The sequence below is a fragment of the Orcinus orca genome, chromosome 11 (assembly GCF_937001465.1).
Source record: "Orcinus orca chromosome 11, mOrcOrc1.1, whole genome shotgun sequence".
NCBI lineage: Eukaryota > Metazoa > Chordata > Mammalia > Artiodactyla > Delphinidae > Orcinus > Orcinus orca.
The window spans coordinates 57,469,492-57,489,727 of NC_064569.1; the positions used below are offsets into that span (position 1 = coordinate 57,469,492).

The window sequence follows — 20,236 nt, forward strand, 5'->3', positions numbered from 1 at the left end:
ACGAAGTGAGAGAGTGGCATGGACATATATACGCTACCAAATGTTAAATAGATAGCTAGTGGGAAGCAGCTGCATAGCACAGGGAGATCAGCTCCGTGCTTCGTGACCACCTAGAGGGGTGGGATAGGGAGGGTGGGAGGGAGATGCCAGAGGGAGGAGAAATGGGAATATATGTATATGTATAGCTGATTCACTTTGTTATACAGCAGAAACTAACACAAGAATGTAAAGCAATTATACTCCAATAAAGATGTTAAAAAAATAAAATAAAAGCTCCTGGGTGAAATTGGCATAGGTGGTCAAAAGACACAAATTTCCAGTTATGCAAGAAATAAGTCTTGGGGATGTAATGTACAGCATAGTGACTGCAGTTATAATACAATATTGTATATTTGAAAGTTGCTAAAGAGAGTAAATATTAAAAATTCTCATCACAAGAAAACAAATTTTTTAACTCTGTGGTGATGAATGTCAACTAAACTTACTGTGGTAATCATTTCACAATATGTACATATATCATTATGTTGTACACCTAAAACTAATACCATGTTATATGTCAACTGAATCATTTTTTAAAAATAATAAATAAAAATAAGCTCCTTATCTTATCTCAAGATAAATTTTAAGTATGTAGACCCGCTCTGAGATTATAATGGCATTAGCTCTGAGTCTTGGCGTTTGAGCATGTCATTTTTCAAGTCAACCTTCAGCTGACTGTTATGCGGTCTTAGTTGGTCTTGAGTAGACTCTGCCTATCATTTGGTCTTTTGGCCTCTGAGATACAGACAGCATATACCAGTGATGCTGTAGGATTATGTGGGAGACAGTAAAGAAATAGAAAATTAAAAACAATAAAATCTAATTACACGGAGTTTCGCTTAAAACAAAAATTGATTGAGTTCTGCCCAAAGTGGCTTGTTGTTTCCTGTGCCAGGAACTACTGTGCAGGCCCAGCAGGAAGTGTGCTACAGAGCAGGATCGCATTACACCCTTGTTTTATGGTTCATTTCACTTATTTAATGCAATCTGAGAACCTGCAAAAGGAACATGTTCGAAGGAGGGAATAGGCTTTTTGTCTTGTTTTGTTTTGTTTTTTTAAGTTTCTTTGAATCAAAACATTTGTTTTTACAAGGTGCTTATAGTCCCAGAGAAAGAGGACTTCCAGAATTGCATGGTGAAGACATTTCTCTTTGCCACAAAATTTAAAGCAGGACCCGACGCTGAGTTATGTCTAGGGTGGTTGAGTTATGTCTATTCCCTTTGCTGGTCTACTCAGGTCATTTTAAACATGAAGAATTACAACCATGCCCATGAATGGTCTATCATTTTGAATTCCGTATCAGCTCCTCCTAGGGTCTCTGATTTGACTGAGAGCCCATGATGTTGGGGGGGACATGGGAGGAAAGGAATGTATTTAACGTGCAAAAGAGCGATTCATTTGTCAAGCAACACAACGAGTTCCTTTGGCTGTATTGCTTGCAAATGTGTGAACTGAACAGCTGGACTGCCTTGTGGTGGCAGACGCCGCTCCTCACACACTGCCTCTCTTCCTCTCCAGAGACCTGAGTATGAACAACATCAGTCAGCTTCCCCCGAATCCTCTGCACGGTCTCCGCTTCCTGGAGGAGCTGTAAGTATCAGCGGAGTCGTGCCGCATCTAGTCAACACTGGACACGTTCTTGTATTTGTCTCTCGTCCTTACTGTGAGAACCAGATAAAACAAGGCAGGAAAGCTGTCAGCACCAACGATCTGGGCACATGAGGAAACACTTAGCTGGGAGGGGGAAAGAAAGAATCGCTTAGGATTCTGGAAATCAACTTATAAAAAGGTTTACCATGAAGCTACAACTTTCTAAGGTGAGGCTGAGCCAAACAAATTAAAAGTTTAAAACAAAAGCTGTTTAAAAGAGCTGGAGAGCTCTTTGGAAATAGTTAAGCAGCAGGATATTAGAAGTTTGAATACTGGTTCATGTTTATTAAAATTGCAAGTAAAGCCATAATCAAAACCAAAAATTGCCTCTTGGTTTGGCTTATGACAGGGAGAATTGAGTCCTCATTTCATAGCACCAAAACTTCTTGTCCTAATCACTTTTAATTACTGTTTTCCTACTTTTAAATTGAGCTTCCCTGAAGGCTTGAACTGAAAGCCATGAAATCCACAGAGGACTTAAAACTGGTCTCTCCCAAACTCACTGTAAAAAAATAAAATTCAATTTTTTTAAAAAGGAGGAAGCTAAAATTAGCTAATGATACACAGAGGAATCTTGATTAAGTCTGCTAATCACTTTCCAGAAGATGAAAAAGAACTCTATGAACCAAAATCTGCATTTAAAAATTCATTTGATCCTCTTACTCTTTTGAGGGACGGGGACTTAGGGGAGGGATGCACCGTCGTCATAGGCTTCATGAAGAAGGTTTGGCACCATCAGCTAAATAAATCCTCTGACTGTTGATTAAAGGAATTGTTTAGGCAATGACCTCTTTTGAAAATACCCCTTTTGTAATTCCTAGAGTCCGGGTCCAATTTGGGGAGTAATTTAAATTGTTGATGTACCACACGATCCACCTTGGGAGGTGGAAAGAACCATCCATCACAACCAAATTACACTACACTGATCATTTTTTTTCAAGAGGATAATATTCTCAAATTTCTCCCCTTTAGAGTTGGATCTATATTTATTTTTGATGGCGTTAGCTTTCTCACAAATGTTATTATTTTACTACTGAAATCAGCTGAACGTGCCCAGATGGTTATCGAGGAGTATGGTAAAAAAGCTTAGATTACTAGATTATACAGCAAGTTTTTATTATTCAAAAAATGGATTTTCACTTTGGGTTGTCCAGGCTCCTCTTCTCTTTTCTCTCTGGCCATTTCTGTTGCTAAAAATTTAACCCTCATCAGGACTGGGACCATGTCTGTCCTAGTCTTGGCTGGTGTGTAATGAGTAATCAATACATTTTTGATGAATGAATGAATGAACTAATGAGAAAGCCAAACATGTAAAAGGAGCTTCTTATACTTGTTCACCGCCTTAGAAAAAAGTAACAGATTTCGTTGACATGAGCCAATATTTTTAGATTATTTTTAGTAAATTTCAAACATCAGCATTTTTTTCTTGTTTACATTCTTCTCATCTGCCCTCTCTCACCATAATTAATATACAATACTTAGTCCTGTTTACCCCCATATTTCTAAAATATGCATTCCCACTGCCTTTCTCTTTAATTTCCTTATAATATGCAATGGCAAAAGGCTTCCATTCTCCTTCAACATACACCTCAGCTTTCGACCACAAACCAAATCAATAAATAATTCACTTCCCCAAGGACTTTGTTTAATAGAGTTCCTCCCTTGGTGACCCAATTCATTCAGAATAACTCTTCTTTCTTCATGAGGTGAATGTTAATTTTCATCCAAGACCAGTTCTTCAAAAGATAATCGAGAGAAAAAATAGGGGAAAGAAGGTGAGGGAACTACCATTTGAAAAGCCTATTTTTACAAATTACCTTATTTTTATGTCTCTGGAAACTCCATCAAGTATCTTGACCATGGAATCATAGAATTTCAGAAGTAGATGGGACCCTTTAAAGACTATTCGTTCCATTTCCTCCTTCTGTTCTGAAATTCCCTCTGCTGAGCTGGCCAACTTGCTGAATTTAAAGCAAGACCACTTTCCCATATATGATTCTGTGCTGCATCTAACTGATGTTTTGAAGACATCATTATTCATTTAGTGGCAAAAGGGGATAATATTTATAGAACCTGGAAAAATGATCAACTCTGCTTGGTCTATTCCTTTCTTCCCAAGGCTAAATTTAGGGTGTTGTGGGTTTAAACACACACATCCACTTAGCAGAGCATTTTGATCATGCCTTTGTTATGTGCTGATTGTTTCCGTTAGACTCAGCTATGTTTAAGTCTGTATTCTCTTCTGGAGTATAAGATCTTCGAAATAATAATATAATTATACTGACAACAGTAATAGCTTACTCTGTGACAGGCACTGTTCAAAATGTTTTGCACACATTATCCCACTGAATCCTCTTAACAACCCCATAAAAGTAGATATTATTATTATTCTCACTTCAAAATTATAAAAAAAAAAAACAAGTACAGAGAAAACAAGGAACTTACCCAAGATAATGGAGTACATAAGTGTCAGAACTAAGATTCAAATTCACTTTCAAAGCCATACTCAGAAAGCAGAAGGAGGCTTTGGAATTGTTCTTCATTCACCTGTGCTTTTCTTTTCCCCGATAGTACCTAGTATAGTGGTCTGCACAGCTGAACACTTTAAACTCTTGTTAAACTGAGCTTCGTAATGATAGGTGTGTTCATCTGTCTGTGTCTGGGTATATGTGAGGGAATGAAAAAGAGTGAGACAGAAAGCAAGAAAGAGCTGTCTACCCAGCAGGGAGAGATTGGATATGCAGGTTATTTGTTCACTACTCTCATATATTGGCTCTGAGAAAAGTATCATCATAATTTTCAGGTGCAGAATTTCACATTACTCAACAGGAACAAAACCTTAGTTATTATTTTTACATATGCATAAATATACTTAAGCAGCATGTTTTATATAGTATTCTATTGGGTTGGCCAAAAAATTCGTCCAGGTTTTTCCATAAGATATTATAGTAAATAAATGACCTAATAATAAATGAACTAATAGATGACCATCCATACAGCTAGAAACAGACATTTGATATCTGTTATTGTATGTGTTACATCTGTTGTTGTATCTGTTATTGTGTGTGTGTATCTTTTGTTATGACAAACTGTTCAAATGTTAAACTGTTCTGAAAGTATTCTTTTGTTCAGTTTACTCAGCTCATCTCTATGCTTTATTGTTTATCCATTCAGAAACTGGTACTGATATTCTCAATGATATTAATAAAATTCCCACCACAAAACTCAATTTTTAAAAAACACTATTAATAAAGCCAAGTCACCACTCTTCCCCTTAGCTCTAATTGCCCAATTATCATCTCCCTAGTTTAATCCATCTATGTCATAAGCTGTGTAGACAGTCATGATTCATCTCTCATCCATCACTGGTCCCGTATTTCAAAATCCTCTAAGAATCAATAAAGTCCTAGAGGTATCCCTAACGTATTTTTTAAATATATTGTAACCCTGGAGAAAGTGGCTATGTGGAGCAAATATTTAAGAAGAATTAAAGCCATCACGATTAATGGTCTTCTTCTCTTCCTCCTGACCTTCTGGAACACTACCTGTGTCACATGTCTTGGTACATTCAAGTCTTGTTTGTTATTTGTTATTTTTGTTTTATGACTCTGCAAGGTGACCAGGCATGCACAGGCCAAACGCCCTGCTGGTGCAACGTGATATCACAAGGAAAAGAGAGAGCCTTTTTCCTAAAAAAAAAAAAAAATCTGAGTGTGGTTAGGCTGTGTGCTGTGTAGAGAGGAGAACACAGTACCTAGAAGCAGAAGCAAGCCCAGGACTCCTGTCCTGACTCTGCCACTTACTAGGGGATAATCCACTTGACCTCGCTGGGCCTCAGGGCATGATGGTGAAAGCCGCCCTTGCCTGTTTTGAGATTCTGAGGATCAAATGAAATGATGATGAAAGAACTTTGGTAAACTATAATTTACATATTGAGTTGTGTTAGCGAAATGAAAACACTTTCAAGAGGATTCTCACTTCCTTCTTTCCTATTTCATGAGCTTGCTTTTGGAGTAATCCCAGGGATCCAGGATTTGTGAAGGAAAAACTGTTTCCAACCATGAGGTTTAACGGATATAGGCAACCAGTGCAGATAGTTTTTACCAAGTTTGAACATCCTGAGCAATAATTGCATTTCTCTCCAACAGTATCTCTCCCAGTTCTATTTCTTCAGTTCTACTAAGGACTTCATGTTGATGTTTGCTATTTGGACAAATAATAAATCCCACATTTGGTCCATCAGAGTGTGGTTCAGATGTTAGGAACTAAAAGATAGTGCCTAATGCTGACATGTACAAGTTCCTTTAAACTTAGATTGGTAGCTTGATTAAACCAGAGGGAAAAATGAATTGTTACCATTTTAAACAGTCTAAGTTAAAGGCCTTTGTTTCCCAGTACTATTTTAAAATCTTCCCAGATTCTAATGCTATTGGAATCAAATACTCGATTTAGGAAGGAAACCTGAGATGCTCTAGGGAGGTTTGTTTTTAAGTTACTATTGTTCCCTGGAACTGTTTGCTCATATTATGGTTGGCCTTAAAGAATCTCTGTATAAATAGTAGATATCTATTATTTCAGATGAAATTAGTAATGAGAAATACCACCAAACTTCCTGAAAGTACAGTCTATGCTTGTTACTTCTACTTCCTCATCATGTTGCTAAAAATAGTGAGAGCTGTCCTGCCTGTCTTTTGAGATTTTTGTCTGAAGATCAAATGAATTGATGATGAAAGAACTTTGGTAAACTCTAATTCACCTATTGGATTGTGTTAGTGAAATGAAAACACCTTCTTGCCCATAAATAATCTTCCTGACCCTTGGCCTTGTCAGAGTGCTCAGTCTCTCCTTTTCATAGATCTGGTAATTGATTATAAATGCTGCCTCTGGGCTTCCCTGGTGGCGCAGTGGTTGAGAGTCCGCCTGCCGATGCAGGGGACACGGGTTCGTGCCCCGGTCCGGGAAGATCCCACATGCCGCGGAGCGGCTGGGCCCGTGAGCCATGGCCGCTGAGCCTGCACGTCCGGAGCCTGTGCTCCGCAACGGGAGAGGCCACAACAGTGAGAGGCCTGCGTACCGCAAAAAAAAAAAAAAAAAAATGCTGCCTCTTTACCTTTAAAATTTGTATTAAAATTTTTTAAAGAATTAATTTAAAATATAAGAAAAGAAAAAATGCTGCCTCTGAAACTTTTTTTTCTCTAGTGTTATTTTATGTTCTCTTCCAAATGTCTATTCATACAGCTGGATATAGAGATTTAGATATCTGTCCTTGTGTATGTATGTGTATCTACATATATGTGTGTATGTATATATGTGTGTGTATCTACATATATGTGTGTATATATGTGTGTATATGTATATGTGTGTGTGTGCATGTGTGTGTATGTGTGTGTGTATATATTATATATATACACATATAATATATACAATTGTAATGGCGATTAGGGCACTGCTCTTAAAGGGCCCTACCTTTCTGCCTCCTCTTTTTCTCCTTAGCCTTCTTTTCTCCTCTACCCCTAACATATAGACATTCCCTAGATTGCCTCCTTTCTCAGTTCTCTTCAGTTCATTCATTCAGCGTGTATTTATTTAGCCAGTGGGGACATAAGAATGAATATGACTTTCTACGTTTCATTCCTTCAGTCAAGAAGTCCCCACTCCAGGGAAACTTACAATCTAGACGGGGAGACAGATGATAAGCAAGGAAACAAACACGGATGATATTTGCTGATTATGACAAGAGTGATAAAGAACACAAACATGGTTAAGTAGAGAATAAATAACAAGGGATGACAAGGAGGAAAGTGTCTCAAAGAAGGTGACATCTGAACTGAGCTCAGGAGGATGAGGGGAGTTGGTGGTCTGCAGAGCTAGGGTAGAGTGTATCTAGTAGGAGAATAGTGTGAGCAGAGGCCCTCAGGTAGGAAAGAAAGTGATATGTTTGTGGATCTGAAAGAAGATCAGGGTGGCCAGAGCAGAGTGAGAGGGAGGGGAGGTAACAGGGGATGGGGCTGGAGAGAAAGGCAGGGGCCAAATCATGCAGGAACGATCAGGCTACGTATAGAATTCAAATAAGAGCAATGGGAAGCCGTGGAGGATTGTATGCAGCTAGTGCAATAAATAGGATTATGATTTATAAAGATTTCTCTGATTTTTGTATGCAAAATTGCTTGGGGTATTACGGAAGCAGAGAGACCTGTTAGGAGGCTACAAACTCATTAGGAGACAACTACCGTTGTCTGGTAAAGAGAGTCAAGATTTGAACGACCTCTGTTATGTAGATGACCCCCAAATCCATATTTCTACCTGAGATCTCTTTTGTCTTTGACTGCTAGACCAGTGGTTCTCAAAGTGTGGTCCCTGGACCAGCAGCATCGGCACCACACGTGAGCTTGTGAGAAACGCAAACCCCAACCCATGTGCCCCACCCCAACCTAATGAATCAGAAACCCTGAACTCAGGACACTGCCTTTAACAAGCTCTCCTGGTGATTCTGATGCATGATGAAGTTTAAGGACTGCTACTCTAGGCCAGTTGTTCTCAAATTTTAGTGACATCAGAATCACCTACAGTGCTTGTGAAACCGCACATTGCTGGACCCTGCCACAGAGTTTCTTCAGCAGGTTGAAGGTGGAAGGGGAGGATGTCAAGAATTTGCACTTATAACAAATTCTCTGATGATACCAATACTGCAAATCTAGGGACCACACTTTGAGAATCCTCCACTACCCAAGTGACACCTCCACCTACCCCACCAATACTTTAAAACTCAGCAAGTGCAGAACCAGATCCATTCATGAACACACAAACCATCCTCCACAACAAGATTTTACTCCTGCCTTTGCTTCTCACCATCAGCATTCTTATTATCCAAACTTATGGTCACTGTGTCTGTCACTGCCTTTGCATCTGTCATTCTTTCTCACCTCCTGTATCATCCAGTTTCCAAGTCTTAAAGCTCATAATTCCGCATTGTCTTTCCCATTTGTTCACTCTATTTCATCACCACCTAGTTCAGGTTCTTACTGTCTCCTCTGGATAACTGTTCAAATTTGTTGACTAATCACCTTTCCTGATTCTCCCAATAATTAACAATTGAATCATTGTCTCCGGGGATGGAGACCATGAAGGTCTCTAGGTGATCTTATCAGTATGAAACTGTGAGGACTGCTTCAGAGTTTCCCACCTTGCAGAGGCGTTAGAATCACCCAGAGAATTTTTAAAACTACTAATTACCACGGCCCATTTCCAGAGATTCTGATTTAATGGGTCTCAGTAGAGACCCAGACATCATTCTTTTAAAGCTCTACTGGGGGCTGGGACCCACTGGGATATATGGAAGCTTTACAGCAGAGGAAGAGAGTCAGGCACTCATCGTTGACTGGACCTAGGGACTGAAAGGAAGTCTGAAGGTGCAAGATGACTCTGAGTAAGGTTATAACATTAGGTGCTAGGAGACAGGTGAGGCACTGTCAATAGAAACAGGGCATTCAAGGGGAATAACTGATAATTTGGAGGCAAGAGGATGTCTGGTTCTGGGTTTACTAAATGCACGGTGCCAGCAGGACATCCAAATGGGAATGTCACTAACAAAGTTGGAATGTGAGTCTGGAGTGTGATGATTCTGTTCTAGAGAGAATGATTGGAAAGTTGTTTACAAAGAGGTGATTGCGGAAGGTGCCGGAGCAGATGAGGACTTTGAGAGAGGGTAGAGGCTCTGTTTCCCAGTATGGGTCTTTATCCATATTAAACTCACCTGGGCTGCTAATTAAAATGCAGATTCCTGAGTCATTTCCCCCAGAAACTCTAAGTCACTAAACCTGAGTTGGGGCCTGCCTGGGGATCTGAATTTTTGATGACTCCTAAGACAATGGCAATGCACACTAAACTTTGAGTGCCACTAGATAAAGGAAGAAAGACAGGTGTGAGGACAGAAACTTGAAGAACATCTATGTTTGGAGGATGAGCATTAAAAGAGGGGTGAACACAGAGAAAGACAAATATCATATAGTATCACTTATATGTGGAACCTTAAAAAAACGATACAAATGAACTTATATACAAAACAGAAATAGACTCACAGACATAGAAAACAAACTTATGGTTACCACAGGGGAAAGTGGGGAGGGGGATAAATTAGGAGTTTGGGATTAACAGATACTCATTACTATATATAAAATAGATAACCAATAAGGACCTACTGTATAGCACAGGGAACTATAGTCAATATTTTGTAATAACCTATAAGGGAAAAGAACCTGAAAAGAATGTATATATGATATATATGCACGTATACGTATAACTGAATCACTTTGCTGTACATCTGAAACTAACACAATATTGTAAATCAACTATACTCAAAAAAAAAAAAAAATGAGGGGCTAGAAAGAAGAGAGGGAAACAACCAGCCATAGTCATGAGAGCAGAAAGATTGTACAGGATCCGGAAGGCAATGGGAGGACTTTGAATAAGAGGCAGGGAGCAGGGCTTCCCTGATGGCACAGTGGTTAAGGATCCACCTGCCAATGCAGGGGACACAGGTTCAAGCCCTGGTCCGGGAAGATCCCACATGCCGCGGAGCAACTAAGCCCTGCACCGCAACTACTGAGCCTACGCTCTAGGGCCCGCAAGCCACACTACTGAGCCCACGTGCCACAACTACTGAAGCCTGCGCACCTAGAGCCCGCGCACCGCAACGAAGAGTAGCCCCCGCTCGCTGCAACTGGAGAAAGCCCACGTGCAGCAACAAAGACCCAATGCAGCCAAAAGTATAAATAAATAAATAAATAAAAATAAAAAGTAGATTGTAAAATAATATTAAAAAGAGGCAGTGAACAACGGTTTTCCTATGGCCAGTACCTCAAGTGATGCAGTCACTTGCATCCTTGGGTTTTTCCTGTTTCAGATTGGTTGCTCCTGATCAACCCAAGCTCCAGACCAACCTACTTTTGACCAAAGTTATGTTTAAAACCTCAGATATTGGAGCCCAAATGCTATGGTTGAACCAAATTCTCTTGTGTAAACTTTTCTACGTAAGCATGAGCAAATAGGCCCAGTTTCCTTGTAAAAGGGGAATGAATAATCATGTCACTTGTTTAATGTGATTTTTAAAATCACTAGGTAACACAATGTATATAAAGTACTTTACATTGTGCCTAGAACTTGTAAGTTGTTTTACAAAAAGTACATACTATTTTTGTGACCCAAAGGACTGTACGTGGCATATTGAAAGTGCTCAAATAAATTGCTGAGTTTAAATTTGATGCATAATGAAGAAGGAATATTCTTCAGCTGTTTCTGATCTGTTTATGTAGTGGCTAGCCAGCGATCTTGCAATAGTTAGGCCAGACCTGAAGTAACTCTAGCACTATCGCCAACTGTCTTTGGAAACAAGATCAAATGATCCATCAGTACATATTAATTCAGCTCCCTGCTCTAGGCAGGCAATAAGATTCTTGACCTTAGGAGCCTATAATCAAATCAAGTAGACTACATATAAAATGGTACAAAATGAACCTTTATAGACAGCATTGTATAGAATATAACCTATAGGAAAGTTGACTGTGGACTGAGGTAATTAGGAATACTTCACAAAGGAGTTGAAAATTGAACTTCATTAGTCTGTGGTTAAAGAAACCATAGGGCCGTATAGCCACTAAAGGATCTCCCTGTTGACCTGAAGAGTTCACTTATTCAGGCCAGTGGTCTTAGCCCTTGAACATTGAAATCTGATGTTTTTGATCTTATGTAATAAGGAAAACAAAATGGACAGTTCATAAATACACAGTTTAAGAGGAATGATTTGGGGCTGGGCTTGACCAATTAGATATGCTTAACTTATTGGGGGAGAAAGAGTTTTTTAAAACCTCAATTTCTTGCGTATTAAGAAAGACACTTTTTTCTACCCTGAGAAGATCCGTGGTTTGTCATAATCCTTGTATTCAAGCCTGCTGAATAGGCTTCAGCAAACCTTACCAAAGATGAATGTCAGAGGGTTAAATGCTAAGTATCTGGGCCCTTCCAACTAGCACAGGCATCTTATGAAAGCAAACCTAACCATGGTGAACTTAGTCGGTTACAGTGATGATGCATTACTGCCAGTGGAGGCAAGATTAAGAGATTACATCAGACTATGAGTTTCATCCTATTTGTGTCTAACACTTCACTGACCCAGACTCTTGGCTCCTGTATGCAGGAACCCAGAGCCCAGCTTTAGTCAATCGAATTGAATTATGAATAGTCAATCTGAATGGACTAGTGTATTTGCTCGCATCACTTTGTCTTTTGAAAGTCACTAATTACAATATTAGTATGGTTTATGCTAACTTTATTTTAGGAGAATTTTTCTTCAAGTGGGAACATTTTGACATTTCAGAAATTTTATGTTTAAGTGATAGTTTAACTACAATTATTCAGGTAATTAGAAATCAGAAGAGTAAAAAGAAATTCAGAATAGGAACAGAGCCACTGAAGTTAATATTGGAAACCACGAGACAGAAAATAGTACCAGAAAACTGGAAACAGGCAGATCTTAAGAATGGGAAAAGGGGAAAAACTACTACCGTTAAGCCTGACGTTAGCCCTTACCAAATTTCTGATACAAATTAATTTAGCATGTATAGAATGTGTGCCCTCTAGAGCTCATGTACTTTGTAAGAGTTGGAAAATAAAGCAGTAATTACTAGGAGCCAGCATGAAATTGCTAAGTAGTCTGAAATGTCTTCTTTTAAATCATAGGGGCTGTCATATTCAAGTTCATTTTGCTCTGATTATTTAAGTAGCACCACTGTTAGATAGCTTCCATGCTCCATAAGGAAGGACTAGATTACACTTACACGAAATCAGGAAAGAGATGATGTTTTTCATTTTACATAAAGCTTTTCTGAACTTTGGTGTCTGTATCTTCAAAATATGGGCATAATAACCTCTGATCTACCTCCTGATACAAAGTATGAGAAAGTGATTTTAAAATGTTGGTGATGTGTAATAAAGAAATCTTAATAAACAAGAAGAAAAAGATGGGTGGAGGGAGGATAAGGGAGAAAAGAATGAAGGTAAGGAGGAAATCCATGTGTAACAAAAACAATTGTAGGGCAGAAAAAGACTTTAGTGGAAGAACCCTATCATTTTTTAAAAGTAAGTGAAATAGGGAATTCCCTGGCAGTCCAGTGGTTAGGACTCAGCACCTTCACTGTGGTGGCCCGGGGTTCAATCCCTGGTTGGGGAACTAAGATCCCGCAAGCTGCACAGCGTGGCCAAAAATAATAATAATAAGTGAAATAAGGTCCAGAGAAGTTAAATGACTTGTGTGAAGTCTTGCAGCAAGTTAATAGTGAGAAAAAAGTAAGCCAAAAGGGGAAAGAAAAAAAAAACTGAGTGTTAAAAGACAAATGGGTTCTTGGAAGACATGACCTGGAAAGCCTATTAAAACTCACCAGGCCCTTTCACTTACCTCTGAAAATACGATTCAGTCAAGGGGACCGATGTTGGACCGTGGTTCCCCGCACAGTAATCTTCCCGAGGGTCCCAATCAGAGAACAGGGTCAAGTACCTCTTCCACTCTCAGTGCTCATCCCATTTTGTTCACTCACCTCTCTCCCTCCAGACCAATGTCCAGAGAAGAGAAATCAGGGCCCACACTTGAGTGCTTTGCTCTCATCCCACCATTTTACAAAACAAAGCTACCAAAAACAAACAAAAAAACCCTTGGATTCCTTTAGAGATTCAAATTACTGTAGAGATTCAAAGAAACATACATTCTCAAAAATATTTTAGTTGGTTGTGACAACAGCCAAACCTCTGCTTATTTGATTTATCTGAAGAGGAATGTGTCTACTGTAACTTACTGATTTTTTTTTTTTTTTTTTTACTTTTTATGGCAGTTAAGTCAGCAAAACTAACAATGATAGGACGATTTGAGTCTTCTATATGGAGAGGTATCTTTAAGGATAAAAAACTTTTATGTGATATAAAAAGATATAAAAGTTTTTCCTATTAAGTTGTATCTTATTATAGAAATGAAGATGATGAAAGAGACATTTCTGTGAAATAATTTTAGAAACAGAGAGAAAAACAAAACCTTCCAGCCAAATGGTATGTGGGTCTCAAGGGTTGGAACGTAGTTGCCCAGAGATTTGTTAGTTCAAATCTTCACAGGAAAGATTTGTGTGCAGTTCTCACTATTTGTGTACTCATTTATATAGAAGTCTTTTTTTCCCTATAGTTTATACGTATTTAATTTTTTAACTGCTAAAACCATCCCACGTGGTAAAGAAATGAGGGGAAGGATGCAATGATTTCCTTAAATTGTGCTTTTGGACAATGAGATATATCTTCCACCAGCACAACGAATAACTAATAGCCCGTCATAAATTCCTTTGTTTTAAGACAAATTCCCCTGATAACACAGGTCAGTGGTTATACAGATTAGTTCTGAATATAGTCTGCAGCTCTCAAAGTCCTTGCCCAGAAAAGAAAAACAATTCATGTGAAGTGAGCTATGATTCAGGAAATGTAACAGAAAGGTATTTACCCTAACAATAATTTAAACTAATAAAATAAATAAATAGAACGTTTTTACTTTCTCCTTTTCATTTCCAAAGTCAGTGACCCAGAAACCATCAAGCTACTCGATCACATAGCAGCAGTAAGAGTCGATAAGCCCCCATTTTCAGGCTAGGTTTTAGAAATCAAAAAATGTACTGTTGAAATCATGACTATGAACAGGATAGTTAAGGACATTTTGGCTGAAATAACAGTTCCTGGTCAGTTTAGTCTGATCAGTTAAGCCACCTGTGATCATCAACCAAGTCTGAGTCTGTCTTAATTCAATAAGCAACTCTTTTGTAGCACGGTCCTATGCAAACCATGTCCTTCAGTTTACGTATAGTACTTTGGATAACTAATCAAATGCATGTAGGTTATATAGAATATAACCATAAATATGAAATGTTGGCTACCTACGTTTCACCTTGACACAAATGGTTTGCCAGGTGGGATTTTTCTTTCTTCTCCACCATATTCCACCACTTACCTCCTCCACCACAGCTGTGTTACACGAGCAGCTCCTGTTTGAACTGCTCTAGTCGCCTCCTGTGCTTCCACTTTTGCCCCCAAAGTCTATTCCCCCTTTAAAAGGGTCCTGTCATGGACTTCCCTGGTGGCACAGTGGTTAAGAATCCGCCTGCCAACTCAGGGGACACAGGTTTGAGCCCTGGTCCAGGAAGATCCCACATGCCACGGAGCAATGAAGCTTGTGCACCACAACTACTCAGCCCGCACGCCACAACTACTGAAGCCCGTGCGCCTAGAGCCCATGCTCCACAAGAGAAGCCACCACAATGAGAAGCCCGCGCACCACAACGAAGAGTAGCCCCTGCTCACCGCAACTAAAGAAAGCCCACGCACAGCAATGAAGACCCAACGCAGCCAAAAATAAATAAATGAATAGATAAATAAATAAATTTATTTTAAAAAAAGAAAAGGGTCCTGTCAGAAGGACCCTTTTAAAACACAGAACTGATCACATCACTCCCCTGCTCAAAGTCTCTACTGTGGCCTCCAGAGCCCTGTGTGGAGTGACTCTGGACACTGCTCCAACCTCACCTGCTGTCACTCTCCCCTTGGTCATTCCACTCCAGCCATGCTGGTCTTCTTGCAGTTTCTGGACCACGCCAGGCACACTCCCTTCTCAGGCCTTTTGTACCACTGTTCCTTTCACATAGGTCCCTGCATGGCTCAGTCCTCTGCTCAAATGCCCTCTCAGCAGAGGGGTTTCCCCGACCATCAACCGTCGTACCTGTAAATAATAGCCCATTGCCCTCACAATCACCACCCATGGCTCCCTCTCTATTCCCTTGCCTACTTTTTGTATAAAAAAAATTTTTAAAGGAGAGTTTTATTTTTTTTAATATTGGAGTATAGCTGATTTACAATGTTGTGTTAGTTTCAGGTGTATAGCAAAATGATTCAGTTATACATATACGTATATCCATTCTTTTTCAGATTCTTTTCCCCTATAGGTTATTACAGAATATTGAGTAGAGTTCCCTGTGCTATATAGTAGATCCGTGTTGGTTATCTATTTCATATATAGTAGTGTGTATGTGTTAATCCCAAATTCCTCATTTATCCCTCCCCCCCACCTTTCCCTTTTGGTAACCATAAGTTTGTTTTCTATGTCTGTGAGTCTGTTTCTGTTTTGAACAGTATGGAGTTTCCTTAAAAAACTGAAAATAGAACTACCACATGATCCAGCAATTCTACTCCTTGGCATATATCCGGAGAAAACCATAATTCGAAAAGATACATGCACCCCAGTGTTCATTACAGCACTATATACAATAGCCAAGACATGAAAGCAACCTAAATGTCCATCAACAGATGAACGGATAGAGAGTTTTATATACATAGTGTAAGCTATTAAGTGATTTATTGTAAAATAGGTAATTTATTATATTTCTTCTTAGGCCCTTCTTTTGCCAGCTTTTTGATTAGAGATTTAAAGAAATTTTTTGCAAAATATAACAAAACAAGGTTCTTTAGAGTTGCTTTTGGCATTCGTGGTCTGCACATAATTGTATTGCATTTTTAACAACTAAATGAATTCCACATGAAGAGAGCTATGCTTACTCTCCCTCCTCTCCCTTGAAACCCGCAGACGTCTTGCCGGAAACGCTTTGACATACATTCCCAAGGGAGCATTTGCTGGCCTTTACAGTCTTAAAGTTCTGTAAGTAAACCGAGTATTGCTTGTTATAATTCTGATTTTAGTGTCAAGTGGATGCTAATTAACTTGTAAAGATTGAGTGCCTCCAATAAACTATTTAGAGTCATGAGATAATTCGTCTAAATTCCAGTCTGCCTTCCTTGATACCATAGAAACATGTGATACCTGTCTAGATTTGTGTGTGAAAAAACTTCATCTCTCCTTTTCTAACCTTAATGTCAAAACTTTGCCCCTAAATAACCAACTTATCAACTCAAACTTGTGAAAGCGTATTTCCCTTTCCTTTTGTGCTATGAAGTTGGGGGGGAGTTTTTTGAGTCATTTTGATTCAAGTGAATAAATCACTATTATGCTGACATAATGAGATCACAGCCTCAAACCATTTGCAGAATTTGTTTCCTTGTGATGCGCTGAATAAGGCTCAGGTAAAAAAAAAAAAAATCAAGTTTATGTTCCACTTATGAATAGATGTAGAAAAGCCTAGTGCATAGTAGATACAATGAGTAGTTGTTTAATTGAGAAATGTTAATCCATTGAGACTTGTAAAAAATGGGCTTTCTTACTATTTAATGTCCAACTTCCTAATTTTCTATCAGAAAACTCATTATCACTGATACCTCCTTCTTCTAGTACCCATTGTTTAATTTTCTTTCAGTTTATTCTTTGTAGAAAAGAAAGGGACCTTGGTAGAGAAAATAGATAACACAAGTTGAAATTCATACCAGGAAAGTTTTATCTCAGGGAAAACAACCTGATTTTATCTCCTTTGAGATAAAAGTTATAAACTCTAAAAAGGCATTTGATGTATTTCTGCTTAATAGAAATTGCATTTCATTGACCTGAGGGATACATAGGCTATTTGAAAAAGCAATTTTATTTAAATTTAATATTTTGTTAAAAGGTAAATTCAAAAGCAGAACTGTTATTTGGTCTTGGTCTACTTAGGTGATTGGGTTTGATCTCCCTACCCTTGAGTTATTTTTACTATTCGGTAGCAATATTTTTAAGTTGTCATACTTCCAAATCCTAAGGTTAATGCATTATGTGGTGAAATTCTAGGCTGTAACACCAATTCTAATGTGCCTATATTTCCACAAATCCAGCAAAATATTTGGAACCATTCAAAATGCATCACATAAATGCATCACATAAATCAAGTTTAGATGAGACACCTAAGATGTTTTCCCTGTGTCGAAATAGGTACCACTAAGTATTTTGGAAACTTGTTAAATAAATTATATTGGAATGAATTATTTTAATTCATTGACAAAATGTATATTGGATGTACCGAACTAGATTGTGTGTGTGTGTGTGTGTGCACGTGTGCATGTATGCACACACACCGCTCAAAGTGGCATTGAACAAATCATTGCTGGAAAGACAAAGATCAATAAGTATGGCCATGCCCTTGAAGAGTTTATAATCTAGTGGTAGATTGTGGGATCAAGATACTGTGACCAAGACAGATGAACAGATCACTCTGATTCTGTGGAACTACAGAGGTTGGGAAGGACTCTGTCCAGTCTGATGGTTCAAATTCGACTTCCTAGGAGAGATGTTTCTCCAAAGAGTTGACCTAGAAGCCAAACCTTGAACCAACCATCCACATAAGGTAGCCGACTGAGGGGACACTATACATAGAGACACAGAGGCAGGAGGAACCTGGGAGGAACAGACAGCCCTACGCAGGTGGTACTTAAGCATTCAGGAGAAGGTATCTGGAGAAGAGCCTGGAGAGAGAGAAAAGGTCCTGGTCACCGGGATCCTGTATGTCATGTCAAAAAAGCATAGACATTATTATGTCCTAAGCATGATGAGAAGCCAAGAAAAAGATGTGAGCAAGAAAATGACACTTTCAGACTTTGCACTTCAGCTGGATCATGATCAGTGTGAGGGGGATTCAAAAGGAGCAAGACCCCTGCCAGGAATAGTATTCACTCTTCTCTTTATTTTGCTGACTTAAAGACTAGTATTCAATGAGCAAATGAATTGTCAAATATTTGGAAAGTATTTAGTGTTAGAGCAATGCTTCTCAATCATGGTCATCACCCCTGCCACAGAAAGTTCTGGAAATTTGTGGAAGCATCTTTGGTTTTCCAGGTGATAGGCATGTAGTAACTTGTCCTGTGATGAGCTGCTCAGCCCAGCATAAAGAATCCCCCTGCATCCCTCTTGACTTCTGACTCTACCTCCACACCAAACTTCAATCAATAATACTTTCATACGTAATCATACTGAAAGGTTTTACATGAAGTTCTGCATACGCCTAATAATCTGTACAGGAAAAATTAAATGGTATAAATATAATCTCTCAAAATCATTGACTAGTTAACACAGATCGTGCATCCTGTGATTTCTACCCACATATTTATTTGAAAATGATATTAGTGCAGTAGAAGAATTACCTCAGAAACCACAAAACAAATTAAAGCTATGTAACTGTGAAGTTGTAAAACGTCTTCTTAAAAATAACTATCATTAAATTAGCAGAGAAACATGAAACACAGGGCTCTCATTGAATCTCATTAACAAAGTCTGCTTTATAAATATTTCGTATATGGCCTTTTAAAATGTTGGGAGCACAATCATACAAAATCTGTGCTGAGATAACTATATAATGATTTATTTATTTGGGGGTAGCCTGTTGCATTTTTAATATTACTCTTCCACTATCCGGCAGGGTCTACCAACCAACTTCTATGCAGGTGGTATCATGACTATTTCTTTTTCCAGTTTAGCCTCAATTCCTTCTTACCTATGGCGGGGTGTGCTCCCAAGGGCCTCTTGAAGTACTGGAGAACAGATGCTCACCTCAGCGTGCAATGGATTTGAGATAGGATGGATGTTCTCTGTGGTATTTCAGTCCTATCTCGTAAACGAGAGAGAATTATTTTGATATCACTCTTATCTATAAGGAACACTCATTTGTGAGAATGTAACACTTTCTTATTTTCTCCACTGCAACATCTATAATATGTCTTGGTATGGTATCTTTATTTTAATAAAAGTTATTTCCTTCTTTCCTATAAAGCATTACATAAAATAAGTATAATCTGTTATATGTCTTAACTGTAGATCTTATTCTAGTATCCATTTAGACCTCTACTCTCATCTCCCTGTTCTTGCACAGAATAACTTCTGATCATGTTACTTTTCTCATACCCAACCTTATTCATTAAAAGTGGAGGCAAACATCTGACTCTTTCATAGAAATACCTCCTAGGATAGTCATATCTGAGCATCACATATATAATAACACATATAATCCCTTTATTATAAATTACTTTTATTTCTCCTTTATCATACAGTTAAGGCAGTACATTATGTTGATATTTTTTCTTTAAAATGATGTGTGTAAATGGCTATATTTTTATGAATTTTGTCTTAATATAATGGATGAAGCATTACAAAATATTTGGTATTAAAGGGAGAATTAGGTCCAATAGGGTTGAGAACCACAGTGCTATAGGTAAAATGCTGAACAAGACAGGCCTGGTCCTACCATTGTGGAAAGTGACTCAAATGTTTTATAAAGTCCAAAAGTCATTGGAAGAAAGAAATAACTGATTATATTGTAGCATGGTGAGAAAGATAATATACAAGTAATATTCATCTGGGGCCCTGATCATATAAGGAGAGTAAGAAAGGATCTGGAAAAGAAGAGAAAGATAAGAGTAATCCAATCCTAGAAGATAGGAAATGAAGATAACAACAGCCCTCCTTGGTGAGGACTGTTTTATATCAGAAATTTTGTTACTGTGAGCTCTGGAAGATCACTAAAATTTAAGATGATTATCCCTATAAATATTGGCCTCATAAAA

General features: G+C 38.4%; 1 protein-coding gene across 1 annotated transcript in view; it reads left to right on the forward strand.

Annotated features, from left to right (window-relative positions):
- The window catches only part of LGR5 (leucine rich repeat containing G protein-coupled receptor 5), a 118,724-nt gene that overhangs the window by 56,686 nt on the left and 41,802 nt on the right, over window positions 1-20,236 (forward strand). The window contains exons 2-3 of the mRNA XM_004281892.3: window positions 1,559-1,630; window positions 16,347-16,418. Of these exons, the coding sequence (XP_004281940.1) occupies window positions 1,559-1,630; window positions 16,347-16,418 (144 nt within the window). The remainder of the gene's footprint in view (window positions 1-1,558; window positions 1,631-16,346; window positions 16,419-20,236) is intronic.